Source organism: Salvelinus alpinus, chromosome 14 (assembly GCF_045679555.1).
Source record: "Salvelinus alpinus chromosome 14, SLU_Salpinus.1, whole genome shotgun sequence".
NCBI classification, from domain to species: Eukaryota; Metazoa; Chordata; class Actinopteri; order Salmoniformes; family Salmonidae; genus Salvelinus; species Salvelinus alpinus.
Window position 1 is genome coordinate 47,903,700 of NC_092099.1, and position 13,831 is coordinate 47,917,530.

A 13,831-nucleotide genomic window follows, 5' to 3' on the forward strand; every position below is an offset into this window, starting at 1 on the left:
AACTTCTTCCATTTTCAAATAATTGCGCCAACAGTTGTTGCCTTCTCACCAAGCTGCTTGCCTATTGTCCTGTAGCCCATCCCAGCCTTGTGCAGGTCTACAATTTACCCCTGATGTCCTTACACAGCTCTCTGGTCTTGGCCATTGTGGAGAGGTTGGAGTCTGTTTGATTGAGTGTGTGGACAGGTGTCTTTTATACAGGTAACGAGTTCAAACAGGTGCAGTTAATACAGGTAATGAGTGGAGAACAGGAGGGCTTCTTAAAGAAAAACTAACAGGTCTGTGAGAGCCGGAATTCTTACTGGTTGGTAGGTGATCAAATACTTATGTCATGCAATAAAATGCAAATTAATTATTTAAAAATCATACAATGTGATTTTCTGGATTTTTGTTTTAGATTCCGTCTCTCACAGTTGAAGTGTACCTATGATAAAAATGACAGACCTCTACATGCTTTGTAAGTAGGAAAACCTGCAAAATCGGCAGTGTATCAAATACTTGTTCTCCCCACTGTACATGTTGTATTGTAGATATATAGTGGTGTAATAATATTATGTGATGTTTTATATTATATTTTATGTGATGTAGCTGCCATGGCAGCATTTAAATGGAGATCACTAATAAATACAAATGACTGACCAACTGTTTAAGTCCTAGCCCCTGCTCATGATTAACTATCATTTCCGTTAAATGTGTTCAACTCATGTTCAGGGTTAGAAGTTAATAAACACATTCCTTAGACGTTTGAACTTTGAAACCCGAGACTGTATTATTTTTGCCCCCAGCAGGGGGTTTATTAGAATTGTTTAGAGATTAGAATCGTTGCTGGGCCTGTTTCTTGCTCAGTTGTGAATGGCTTGTTTTCTTCAATGAGCTGCTCTGTCCTCAGCCCAATGTCAGAGGGAGAGATGCTAGTGAATGATTGATGCAGGTAACTGAATGTCTAACAATGGAGATTGTAGTCAGTCTTCCTCTGTCAGCATGTTTGATTGTCTCTCAGCCTCTTTATCTCTCCCAACAATCTACCAAATCCAAACCTGAGTAACTGCTCGCTGACTTCTACTTCACGTTGACCCCTGCTGGTCATAAGAAGAACTGATCACAGACAGACTATATTGATTGATGACAGAGATCAGTGTTTCTATAATTACCGAAGAAACCAAATCTGCCTCTGGAATTACTTAAAAAAACATCTGGCCAACTTACCAGTCCACACTCTCCCTCCATAAACAACAGCCCCTTTTGTTGTTGGAACTTTTTATTCAGGATAATTGCAGGCATCGACAGACTTAACAGTCTGTCTTAACAGTCTTAACAGTCTTAACAGTCACAGGTCTTAAGGTGATCCCTCACCTCTGACCCTTAACCTCTCTTGTTTCCAAGGTTATGCTCATTGGAAAGGGCAAGTGCTGACGGCAGAGGAGCTTAACGTTCTCTATGAGGGTATCAAACTCAACAACGTCAACCATTATGACTACATCCTCACGGGTGAGACTTGCAGCTGTTTCTATTGTCAATATGGATTCTGCCATTTTTAAGCAGTTTTTTAAATAACATTTCTAGGATAGTATGTAGGATTGTTATGGCTGTGTTGATCTTTAACCCCCTAAGGTCGATGGCCGCACCCCCGCGGAAATCAAATTAGTATAATACAAAAAAAATCCCCATTAAAAATATGTTGGTTATAAGATAGAGAGATCTGTTGTTTTTTTGTTGTTGCATTGGATGCGTCTCAATCCACCACATCCGCCTATGTTGCCCTTCCGCATCTGCTGTGAAAGGTGACAGGGCTAGAGCGGTGTTTGTCAGACCATGAGACATCCCAAAAACTGGTCTTCTCACAAAGTCATCTGTAGCATCTTAATGGTTTGGCCCAGAAAGTATTATGACCCCTCTCTCACGAACACGATGGTGTTCTCCATTTTGCTCTATGACGCCCACAAGCGTCTTGGGACTCGCCTGAAGTCGGTACAGCTGATCTGCCAACTTCTGTCTGTAAGGTACGAACAGTTTGGGCTACACATTAATATGACCCCTCTGTGCAAAGGTGAGACTCACGAACACATTGTTTTGCTCGAGTACGCACACAGGCCTCACAAGATTCGTCTGATGGTCCCCTGGTGCCAGATCAAAAAATAAATGGAAGTATAAATGGAGACTGTTTAGTACCAAATATAAGGGGTTAAATACATGTCAAAATTAATCATCCTAATCTTTCTTATATCTCTCAGATATTGGACAGACACTTCTGTTATTCAATGTGTTTGTATGGGCTAATAGCACTAAGGCCAAATAAAAATGTTCATCAAATATTTTGATACTTTATAATACAATTCCATATAGCTTAGTAGAACCAACCCCCCCCCCCCCTCCCCCTCCCAGCATAGACAGGGCTTAAACTGTTTAGTGGCAAGAAATAAGTGGTTATATATACACATACATACACACACACACACACACACACAGTCGTGGACAAAAGTTTTGAGAATGACACAAATATTAATTTTCCACAAAGTTTGCTGCTTCAGTGTCTAGATATTTTTGTCATATGTTACTATGGAATACTGAAGTATAATTACAAGCATTTCATAAGTGTCAAAGGCTTTTATTGACAATTACATGAAGTTGATGCAAAGAGTCAATATTTGCAGTGTTGACCCTTCTTTTTCAAGACCTCTGCAATCCGCCCTGGCATGCTGTCAATTAACTTCTGGGCCACATCCTGACTGATGGCAGCCCATTCTTGCATAATCAATGCTTGGAGTTTGTCAGAATTTGTGAGGTTTTGTTTGTCCACCCGCCTCTTGAGGATTGACCACAAGTTCTCAATGGGATTAAGGTCTGGGTAGTTTCCTGGGCATGGACCCAAAATATCAATGTTTTGTTCCCTGAGCCACTTAGTTATCACTTTTGCCTTATGGCAAGGTGCTCCATCATGGAAAAGGCATTGTTCATCAACAAACTGTTCCTGGATGGTTGGAAGAAGTTTCTCTCGGAGGATGTGTTGGTACCATTCTTTATTCATGGATTGTTCTTAGGCAAAATTGTGAGTGAGCCCACTCCCTTGGCTGAGAACCAACCCCACACATGAATGGTCTCAGGATGCTTTACTGTTGGCATGACACAGGACTGATGGTAGCGCTCACCTTGTCTTCTCCGGACAAGCAATCGGAAAAATTACTTTACCCCAGTCCTCAGCAGTCCAATCCCTGTATCTTTTGCAGAATATCAGTCTGTCCCTGATGTTTTTCCTGGAGAGAAGTGGCTTCTTTGCTGCCCTTCTTGACACCAGGCCATCCTCCAAAAGTCTTCGCCTCACTGTGCGTGCAGATGCACTCACACCTGCCTGCTGCCATTCCTGAGCAAGCTCTGTACTGGTGGTGCCCCGATCCCGCAGCTGAATCAACTTTAGGAGACGGTCCTGGCGCTTGCTGGACTTTCTTGGGCACCCTGAAGCCTTCTTCACAACAATTGAACCGCTCTCCTTGAAGTTCTTGATGATCCGATAAATGGTTGATTTAGGTGCAATCTTACTGGCAGCAATATCCTTGCCTGTGAAGCCCTTTTTGTGCAAAGCAGTGATGACGGCACGTGTTTCCTTGCAGGTAACCATGTTTGACAGAGGAAGAACAATGATTCCAAGCACCACCCTCCTTTTGAATTTTCCAGTCTGTTATTCGAACTCAATCAGCATGACAGAGTGATCTCCAGCCTTGTCCTCGTCAACACTCACACCTGTGTTAACGAGAGAATCACTGACGATGTCAGCTGGTCATTTTGTGGCAGGGCTGAAATGCAGTTGAAATGTTTTTGGGGGATTCAGTTAATTTGCATGGCAAAGAGGGACTTTGCAATTAATTGCAATTCATCTGATCACTCTTCATAACATTCTGGAGTATATGCAAATTGCCATCATACAAACTGAGGCAGCAGACTTTGTGAAAATTAATATTTGTGTCATTCTCAACTTTTGGCTACGAGTGTGTGTGTGTGTGTGTGTGTGTGTGTATATATATTTTGTATGGGCTAATATGCTATATATATACAAAAGTATGTCGACACCCCTTCTGGTTTTGACTATATCTGACACACCCGTTTCTGACAGGTGTATAAAATAGAGCACACAGCCATGCAATCTCCATAGACAAGCATTGGCAGTAGAATGGCCTTACTGAAGAGCTCAGTGACTTTCAATGTGGCACCGTCATAGGATGCCACCTTTCCAACAAGTCAGTTCATCAAATTTCAGGCTTACTAGAGCTGCCCCGGTCAACTTTAAGGGCTGTTATTGTGAAGTGGAAACGTCTACGAGAAACTACGGCTCAGCCGCGAAGTGGCATGCCACAAAAGCTCACTGAACAGGACCGGCGAGTGTTGAAGCAGGGTAAAAGTAATCTGTCCTTGGTTGGAACACCTACTACAGAGTTCCAAACTGCCTCTGGAAGCAGCGTCTGCACAAGAACTGTTTGTTGAGAGCTTCATGAAATGGGTTTCCATGGCCAAGCAGCCGCACACAAACCTAAGATCACCATGCACAATGCCAAGCGTCGGCTGGAGTGGTGTAAAGCTCGCTGCCATTGGACTCTGGAGCAGTGGAAACGCGTTGCTATGGAGTGATGAATCATGCTTCACAATCTGGCAGTCTGACAGACTAATCTGGGTTTGGCGGCTGCCAGGACAACTCTACCTGCCCCAATGCATAGTGCCAACTGTAAAGTTTGTTGGAGGAGGAATAATGGTCTGAGGCTGTTTTTCATGGTTCAGGCTAGGCCCCTTTAGTTCCAGTGAAGGGAAATCTTAACGCTACAGCATACAATGACATTCTAGATGATTTTGTGCCTTTCCTGTTTCAGCATGACAATGCCCCTGTGCACAAAGCGAGGTCCATACAGAAATGGTTTGTCAAGATCGGTGGGGAAGAACTTGACTGGTCTGCACAGAGCCCTAAACTCAACCCCATCAAACACCTTAGGGATGAATTGGAATGCTGACTGTGAGCCGGTCCTAACCGCCCAACATCAGTGCCCAACCTCACTAATGCTCATGCCTCAATGGAGGCAAGTCCCCGCAGCAATGTTCCAACATCTAGTGGAAAGCCTTCCCAGAAGAGTGGAGGCTGTTATAGCAGCAAAGGGGGGACCAACTCCATATTAATGATTATGTAGCAGTAAGGACAAATATAATTTGTCATCTAATAATAATTATTACTATTATTATATATTTTTTTGTTACTTCAAGGGATCTTAAAATTCCAAATCGCCCAGCTTAGACTCTTATGGGTTAACCTATGCTCTGTAAAGATTGGACTACGTTTATTTATTTTTTTCGTTTACACACGAGGTTTGTGACTTTTGAAGTGACCTTTGCGTAACTCAGAGATCTCTTCTTCCCAAGGGTACACCAGGGACACATCTTTCTTAGAGACAGTGGTGGACATTGTTCAAGAGCTGAAGAGGTTGAATCCCAAACTGGTATATGGTGAGTAACTATTGCTACACAGTTGTGTATCCCATACACGGTAGCTACGCTCAGCAAGGTTGTGGATGGATGTAGAGCTTGGGTGTGAGTGTATTCCATATTTTCTTTCTTTGTGTTATCAGTGTGTGATCCAGTGATGGGAGACCAAGGCTCTATGGTTAGTATCCATGCTTTTATAGAACTTTTATTATAGATTTATCCATGCGTATAGTCCATTCTTATTATTATTGTTATAGTTCTGTTCAGACCACTCATGAACACTCTACCCTCTTCTTTTCCAGTATGTCCCTGAGAATATACTGCCTGTTTACAGAGACAAAGTCGTAGCAGTGGCTGATATCCTCACACCCAACCAGTTTGAGGCAGAGTGAGTACAGTGGCTGATATCCTCACACCCGACCAGTTTGAGGCAGAGTGAGTACAGTGGCTGATCTCCTCACACCCGACCAGTTTGAGGCAGTGTGAGTACAGTGGCTGATCTCCTCACACCCGACCAGTTTGAGGCAGAGTGAGTACAGTGGCTGATCTCCTCACACCCGACCAGTTTGAAGCAGAGTGAGTACAGTGGCTGATCTCCTCACACCCGACCAGTTTGAGGCAGAGTGAGTACAGTGGCTGATCTCCTCACACCCGACCAGTTTGAGGCAGAGTGAGTACAGTGGCTGATCTCCTCACACCCGACCAGTTTGAGGCAGAGTGAGTACAGTGGCTGATCTCCTCACACCCGACCAGTTTGAGGCAGAGTGAGTACAGTGGCTGATCTCCTCACACCCGACCAGTTTGAGGCAGAGTGAGTACAGTGGCTGATCTCCTCACACCCGACCAGTTTGAGGCAGAGTGAGTACAGTGGCTGATCTCCTCACACCCGACCAGTTTGAGGCAGAGTGAGTACAGTGGCTGATCTCCTCACACCCGACCAGTTTGAGGCAGAGTGAGTACAGTGGCTGATCTCCTCACACCCGACCAGTTTGAGGCAGAGTGAGTACAGTGGCTGATCTCCTCACACCCGACCAGTTTGAGGCAGAGTGAGTACAGTGGCTGATCTCCTCACACCCGACCAGTTTGAGGCAGAGTGAGTACAGTGGCTGATCTCCTCACACCCGACCAGTTTGAGGCAGAGTGAGTACAGTGGCTGATCTCCTCACACCCGACCAGTTTGAGGCAGAGTGAGTACAGTGGCTGATATCCTCACACCCGACCAGTTTGAGGCAGAGTGAGTACAGTGGCTACTAGGATACATCGGATTACATGTATTAAGTTGCTAAGTGCTACACAACATGTCATAATGTAGCTGTTACAGTAATGAGACCATCAATGCTTACTACAGTAGTACTACCTCAGAGAAAAACCTGGTTGCTGTTCTTAGCCCTTTGTAAAGTGAAGCAGTAAGGCCCGAGGGGGTGTGGTATATGGCCCATATACCACGGCTAAGGGCTGTTCTTATGCACGACTCAATGTGGAGTACCTGGATACAGTCCTTAGCCGTGGTATATTGGCCATATCCCACAAGTCCCACGAGGGGCCTTATTGCTGTTATAAACTGGTTTCCAACGTAAGTAGACCAGTAAATATAAAAAAAAATGTCATGCTCATGGTATGCGGTCTGATATACCACGACTTTCAGCCAATCAGCATTCAGGGCTCAAAGCACCCAGTTTATAATAACTCTTATAGGTCACAAACTCATGTTTTATTCATAAAGCAGCAGACCAAACCTGTAAGGGAACTGTGCCCTGGTTTATGTATTCAGAATCACACATAGCTTGACTTGATTTGCCTGCAAAATACACCCGCTGGACTAATGTGGGATTACATTGGGAATGTGTGCAAGTATGTCTAGCACCTCTGTGCCTGTACTGTAACCTCTCTGCGTGTGTCTCTTAGGCTGCTGACGGGGAGGACGATCAGCACAGAAAAAGACGCTCTTGACGTGGGTTCCATTGTCCGTTATAGAACTAATACACATGATGATGATGGTTTTAATCTTGACTTATAATGAAGGCTTCTTGCCCTCTCAGGTGATGGAGCTGCTCCATCAAATGGGTCCTGATACGGTGGTCCTCACCAGCACAGACCTGACCTCTCCTCATGGGGACCAGTTCCTGGTGGCCCTTGGGAGCCAGAAAATGGGTAAGGCCAGGGCCGGGAGGGAGGGTGAAAGTTTAACTTGCCAATGTTAAAAGGTAACAGACTCATACTGACACTGTGTCCTTTCCTCAGTTAGGACAGATGGGAGCAAGTTCACCCAGAAGATTCGTATTGAGATGCCCAAGGTGGATGCAGTGTTTGTGGGCACGGGGGACCTGTTCACTGCCATGCTGCTGGCCTGGAACCACCACCACCCCAATGACCTGAAGGTCAGTAATACCCCCAGCAGGGGGTTTATTAGAATTGTTTAGAGATTAGAATCGTTGCTGGGCCTGTTTCTTGCTCAGTTGTGAATGGCTTGTTTTCTTCAATGAGCTGCTATGTCCTCAGCCCAATGTCAGAGGGAGAGATGCTAGTGAATGATTGATGCAGGTAACTGAATGTCTAACAATGGAGATTGTAGTCAGTCTTCCTCTGTCAGCATGTTTGATTGTCTCTCAGCCTCTTTATCTCTCCCAACAATCTACCAAATCCAAACCTGAATAACTGCTCGCTGACTTCTACTTCACGTTGACCCCTGCTGGTCATAAGAAGAACTGATCACAGACAGACGATATATTGATTGATGACAGAGATCAGTGTTTCTATAATTACCTAAGAAACCAAATCTGCCTCTGGAATTACTTAAAAAAACATCTGGCCAACTTACCAGTCCACATTCTCCCTCCATAAACAACAGCCCCTTTTGTTGTTGGAACTTCTTATTCAGGATAATAGCAGACATCGACAGACTTAACAGTCTGTTGAGTAAAGTTGAGTATGCTTTAGGTCTTAAGGTGATCCCTCACCTCTGACCCTTAACCTCTCTTGTTTCCAAGGTTATGCTCATTGGAAAGGGCAAGTGCTGACGGCAGAGGAGCTAAACGTTCTCTATGAGGGTATCAAACTCAACAACATAAAAATATGTCCGTTTTTTTTTGCATTGGATGGGTATCAATCCGCCTATGTCACCCTTCCGCATCTGTGGTTGATAAGAGAATTATGTTCTCATGGTACATAACCCAATTTAATTATATTACTCAGTCTGCAAACCAGAATTTGTAAGATCTTGGTCGAATGAAACAGACTGAGGCCCAGCTAAAATAGTCAAAAAGGTTTATTCACGGGAACGTTCTAAAGTCAAGAATACAAAACAATTCATTTTATACTGACTTCTCACGCCCACACATTCACACAACCATACGCACACACATGTCCTGCTACCCAGCCGACAGAGATTAGTGACCTTGTCCTTGAGACGTACTCCCCGTTCTCTCCTAATCTCTAGTCAGGTCGGCACCAAGCTCAGACAGTCTGTGTTTAAAATACCATAAAGACATATTGTCTTTACCCTAATTCTGACTAGACTACACATTTATTGATTATGATGTTATACATTCTAATCACTTCCATACAATTATATGTTTCAGGGTGGAATATTCTAATCGTTCAATTAACAGACAATTTTCACCTATCAGTGGTGAAAGGTGATAGAGCTGGATTGGTCAGACTACGAGACATCCCGAAAAAGCCGGTCTTCTCACAAAATCATCTGTAGTGTCCGAACGGCTTGGCTTAGAAAATATTATGACCTGTCTTTGGAAAGATGAGACTCTCACGAACACGATGGTGTTTTCTGTTTTGCTTTAACGACCAGAAGGTCAGTAATGCAGGGGACTGGGGAGGTTATCAATGCAGAGATAACAAACAAGCTACATTATCCTTAATAATGTAATAAATGTGGTTTGATCCATGGACTAGTCTATCTTTTCTAACATACTTGTCTCTCTTAGTCTGCCTGTGAGAAGACGGTCTCAGTCCTGCACCATGTTATCAAGAGGACCATCACCTATGCCAACGGTGAGATAATATTCAAGGCTCTACTTGCCTGTTTGTATGACTGTCTAATCTACATAACAAATGCAACATGCATCATTTTCAAAGATTTTACTGAGTTCCAGATCATAAGGAGATCGGTCAATTGAAATAAATAAATTAGGCCCTGATCTATGGATTTCACATGACTGGGAATACAGATTCGCATCTGTTGGTCACAAATACCTTCTTTTTTTTTAAAGTAAGGGCATGGATCAGAAAACCAGTCCGTGTCTAGTGTGACCACCATTTGCCTCATGTAGCACGACGTATCCTTCACGCTGTTGATTGTGGCCTTTGGAATGTTGTCCCACTCCTCTTCAATGACTGTGCAAAGTTGCTGGATATTGGCAGGAACTGGAACACACTGTTGTACACGTCAATCCAGAGCAATCCAAACGTGCTCAATAGGTGACGTGTCTGGTGAGTATGCAGGCCACTGAAGAACTGGGACATTTACAGCTTTCAGGAATTGTGTACAGATCCTTGCGACATGGGGCTGTGCATTATCATGCTGAAACATGAGGTGATGGCGGCGGAAGAATGGCATGACATTGAGCCTCAGGATCTCGTCACGGTAACTCTGTGCATTCAAATTGCCATTGATAAAATGCAATTGTGTTCGTTGTCCATAGCTTATGCCTGCCCATACCATAACCCCACCGCCACCATGGGGCACTCTGTTCACAACGTCAACGTCAGCAAACCGCTCGCCCACACGACGCCATACACGCTGTCTGCCATCTGCACGGTACAGTTGAAACCGGGATACATCCGTGAAAATCTTACTTCTCCAGCGTGCCAGTGAAAGGGGGATACCTCGTCAGTTGTACAACTGAATGCATTCAACTGAAATGTGTCTTCCTCATTTAACCCAACCCCTCTGAATCAGAGAGGTGTGGGGGGCTGCCTTAATCGACATCATCGGTGCCCAGGGAACTGTGGGTAACTGCCTTGCTGAGGGGCAGAATTACATATTTTCACATTGTCAGCTCGGGGACTCGATCCAGCAACCTTTCGGTTACTGGCCCAACGCTCCTACCTTCCAGGCTACCTGCCGCCCCCGTGGCCATTGAAGGAGAGCATTTGCCCACTGAAGTCGGTTATGACGCTGAACTACAGTCAGGTCAAGACCCTGGTAAGAACGACGAGCACGCAGATGAGCTTCCCTGAGACGGTTTCTGACAGTTTGTGCAGAAATCCTTCGGTTGTGCAAACCCAGTTTCATCAGCTGTCTTGGTGGCTGGTCTCAGACGATCCCGCAGGTGAAGACGTTGGATGTGGAGGTCCTGGGTGGCGTGGTTACATGTGGTCTGCAGTTGTGAGGCTGGTTGGACGTACTGCTAAATTCTCCAAAACGACGGAGGCGGCTTATGGTAGAGAAATTAATTACATTCTCTGGCAACAGCTCTGGTGGACATTCCTGCAGTCAGCATGCCAATTGCACACTCCCCCAAAACTTAAGACATCTGTGACATTGTGTTATGACACAACTACATATTTTTGTGGCCTTTTATTGTCCCCAGCACAAGCAGCACCTGTGTAATGATCATGCTGTTTAATCAGCTTCTTGATATGGCACATCTGTCAGGTTCGATGGAATATCTTGGCAAAGGAAAAATGCTCACTAATGTAAACAAATTTGTGCTCAACATTTGAGAGAGAGCTTTTTGTGCGTATGAAACATTTTGGGGATTTTTTTATTTCATCTCATGGGACCAACTCTTTTTACATGTTGCGTTTTATATTTTTGTTCAGTGTATATTCCAGTCTAACATCTCTCCTCCTCTCCATCAGAGATGGCCGGCCCTGGTAAGAGACCCAACCCTGCTCAGTTGGAGCTGAGGATGGTCCAGAGCAAAAAAGACATTGAGGACCCGGACATCGTAGTGGAGGCCACCATCTTATAACACCCAACGCCTCATAAATAAACGTATAGGACTTTTACATCATGAGGTGTCATCTTGCCTTATAGGATCTTGTAGAGAGCACTGTTTATGATGGACATCAGACTATTTGACCTGCACACTACACACACACATTTACTTAGTCACTGCCATGTGTCTTTACTATGACCTGAGCATTGTCACCCATTTGAAAACATAGATGGTCTTAGAGCAGGGTTGTTTAACTTTTCTCAGCTTGAGATCCAGTTGAGAAATTGACCGTCCTTCCGTGACCCGATTAATCCTCTAACGACCCAAATTAAGAATAGTGTGTGATTTTATAGATGTATTCTCATAACTCACCTCTCACATTACCCAGGGCCCACTTTGGGTCTCGACCCATAGTTTCAGAAACCCTATCTTAGAGGAACACACACAGGTTGTGGATATTACCATACATCAGAATAGCGAAGTGACTGTATGGATACCTGATTGGCCCTCAATAAGGCATAGGTATTGGCATGGGCCCTGAGTTTCCCCTGACAATGTGAGCTGACCAGGAGAATCTCTGCGCTTCAGTTATGGGTTGGTGATACATCATAGGCTTTTATCAGATCCAGTGACGCATTACATTTGTGCTACCATGAAGCATGTTATGCAGTACTAATCCGTGCACGTTTGATCATCAGATTTTCAATTGTCCATTTAAAAATATATATTTTAGGCAAAAAGTATAATATTTCATAGTTTGACAATTGTTTGTTTTTGTTTTCATACTTTTTATGATGTGAATGATTCATACATTTATTTTACTATTAATGTACTTTGTCCTAATAATAATTCTTGTCATTCTTAAATGTCTTACACATTTCTAACTGAGGTAACAATATTTGCACAGATAATCTTGATAAACATGTTTATTATTAATGTTAATCATTGAATGCTTTTCATGGTCTTGATTGTCTTACTATTTTCATATCGTTACTAGAACACAGGCCTATGTTGGTATGGAAGAAGTACAATTTGGCCTTAGCCAAATAGCCGTTTAGAGGAATACCGTCGTTGAATGTTTTGTATCTATGCCTGCAAAGGTAATGAAATAAATATTTATTATACAATGTTAGAAAGATAAATGCCAAAGCTGAAGCTCTGATAAATGATGAGGAATAATAAAATATTATTTTAATTAAACCCACCCGTCTCTGTTGTAGTTGGGCCTCTATGCCTCATGTTCCTGTTGCTATGTCTCCCTTGAGTGGGATAACAGTGAGATCAGTAGTTTTCTATTCTACAGTCCTATAAGAGAGTGTAGATAGGGGCAGGCTTTAGCTTTGTTTTGCACTTAATTGATCCCACAGGTATTGGGAAATGAATGATTTATGCCACCAGTGAATCTCTATTTTCTATATTATTTTGTTTGTGCTTGAACTAATGGAAATGACGATGCCACAAAAGGTGAATGTTTAGAGATGAAATCAATTGGAGGAATATTACAGAGAATCATTTTACCGTCTGGGTGGGGGCCTGTATTCTGGTGAGATTATAGGGTCAGGTTTCACAGCATCAGATCGCTGCGCTAATCCCAATGTGGATAGCCTGCATCGACCCAAATAAACAGGCAGGCCAAGTAAAGATGATCAGTCTGCTGTGTCAAGGCAACTCCAACCAAAATGACCCGTCATGCTTTTTGTTTGGGTTGTGTGACCGTAACCATGTCAGGAGTGTCTGCCCAGCAACAACACTGTCTGTGGTTACACCACCAACACCTGAGCCCCACTGGAGGTAGAGGAGGGTGTGGTTAGTTACAGTAACCAGCAGAGGGCCTCTGAGACACAGTTATCTCCCTGATCCATCCCTTGCTACTCAGGCCTGGACTGTACAGAGGACCATCAATAATCATAAGGGGATAGCATGAATCTTCTTGACTGTGGCTAACAATGAAGCAATACAATGCAACATTCCCAGAATTGTCTTTTAAAAAGTCTCTCTCCATTTGTCTGTATCTGAACTGCTGTGTCTCAGTTCATGGGAACTGCTAAATGATAGGGACCGGACAGGAAGTTTGATATCTTCTCTGCTCTGATTTTCTTTTGAGGGAGGGATGGTGCTCTCTAGTGATGGGTCGTCGATGCTTGTCACCATTGCTTTTTATATACACTAGATGACTGACGGGGCGCTGTTTTAAGCCACCGTGCCTCCATCCTGGCACTCCGCCATTGTAAAATAATACTTTGGAAGCTGTAGAAATGCATCTATTCATGTGTACATTTGTTTTTGCCACTTTTATTCTATTACAGACACCTTAATGCATAATTAAAAATTATATGTGAGATAAACATAAAAATAGATATAAACGTATCATTTTTTTTTTAAGTTCTGTTACTTCCCCCCCAGGCTAAAAAAAAAATAATTAAATAAATGTAGTTTTGTTTAGTTTTTTCCCCCTCTGGTTGCACATGTGACAT

At 43.5% G+C, this 13,831-nt stretch overlaps 1 protein-coding gene across 1 annotated transcript in view; it reads left to right on the forward strand.

Moving 5' to 3' along the window:
• The window catches only part of LOC139538997 (pyridoxal kinase-like), a 30,112-nt gene extending 17,555 nt beyond the window's left edge, over positions 1 to 12,557 (forward strand). Inside the window, exons 3-11 of the mRNA XM_071341637.1 lie at positions 1,384 to 1,488; positions 5,395 to 5,478; positions 5,601 to 5,635; positions 5,760 to 5,845; positions 7,363 to 7,408; positions 7,497 to 7,608; positions 7,699 to 7,835; positions 9,399 to 9,465; positions 11,278 to 12,557. Of these exons, the coding sequence (XP_071197738.1) occupies positions 1,384 to 1,488; positions 5,395 to 5,478; positions 5,601 to 5,635; positions 5,760 to 5,845; positions 7,363 to 7,408; positions 7,497 to 7,608; positions 7,699 to 7,835; positions 9,399 to 9,465; positions 11,278 to 11,390 (785 nt within the window). The 3' untranslated portion in view covers positions 11,391 to 12,557. The remainder of the gene's footprint in view (positions 1 to 1,383; positions 1,489 to 5,394; positions 5,479 to 5,600; positions 5,636 to 5,759; positions 5,846 to 7,362; positions 7,409 to 7,496; positions 7,609 to 7,698; positions 7,836 to 9,398; positions 9,466 to 11,277) is intronic.
• The last annotated feature ends 1,274 nt before the right edge of the window (positions 12,558 to 13,831 follow it).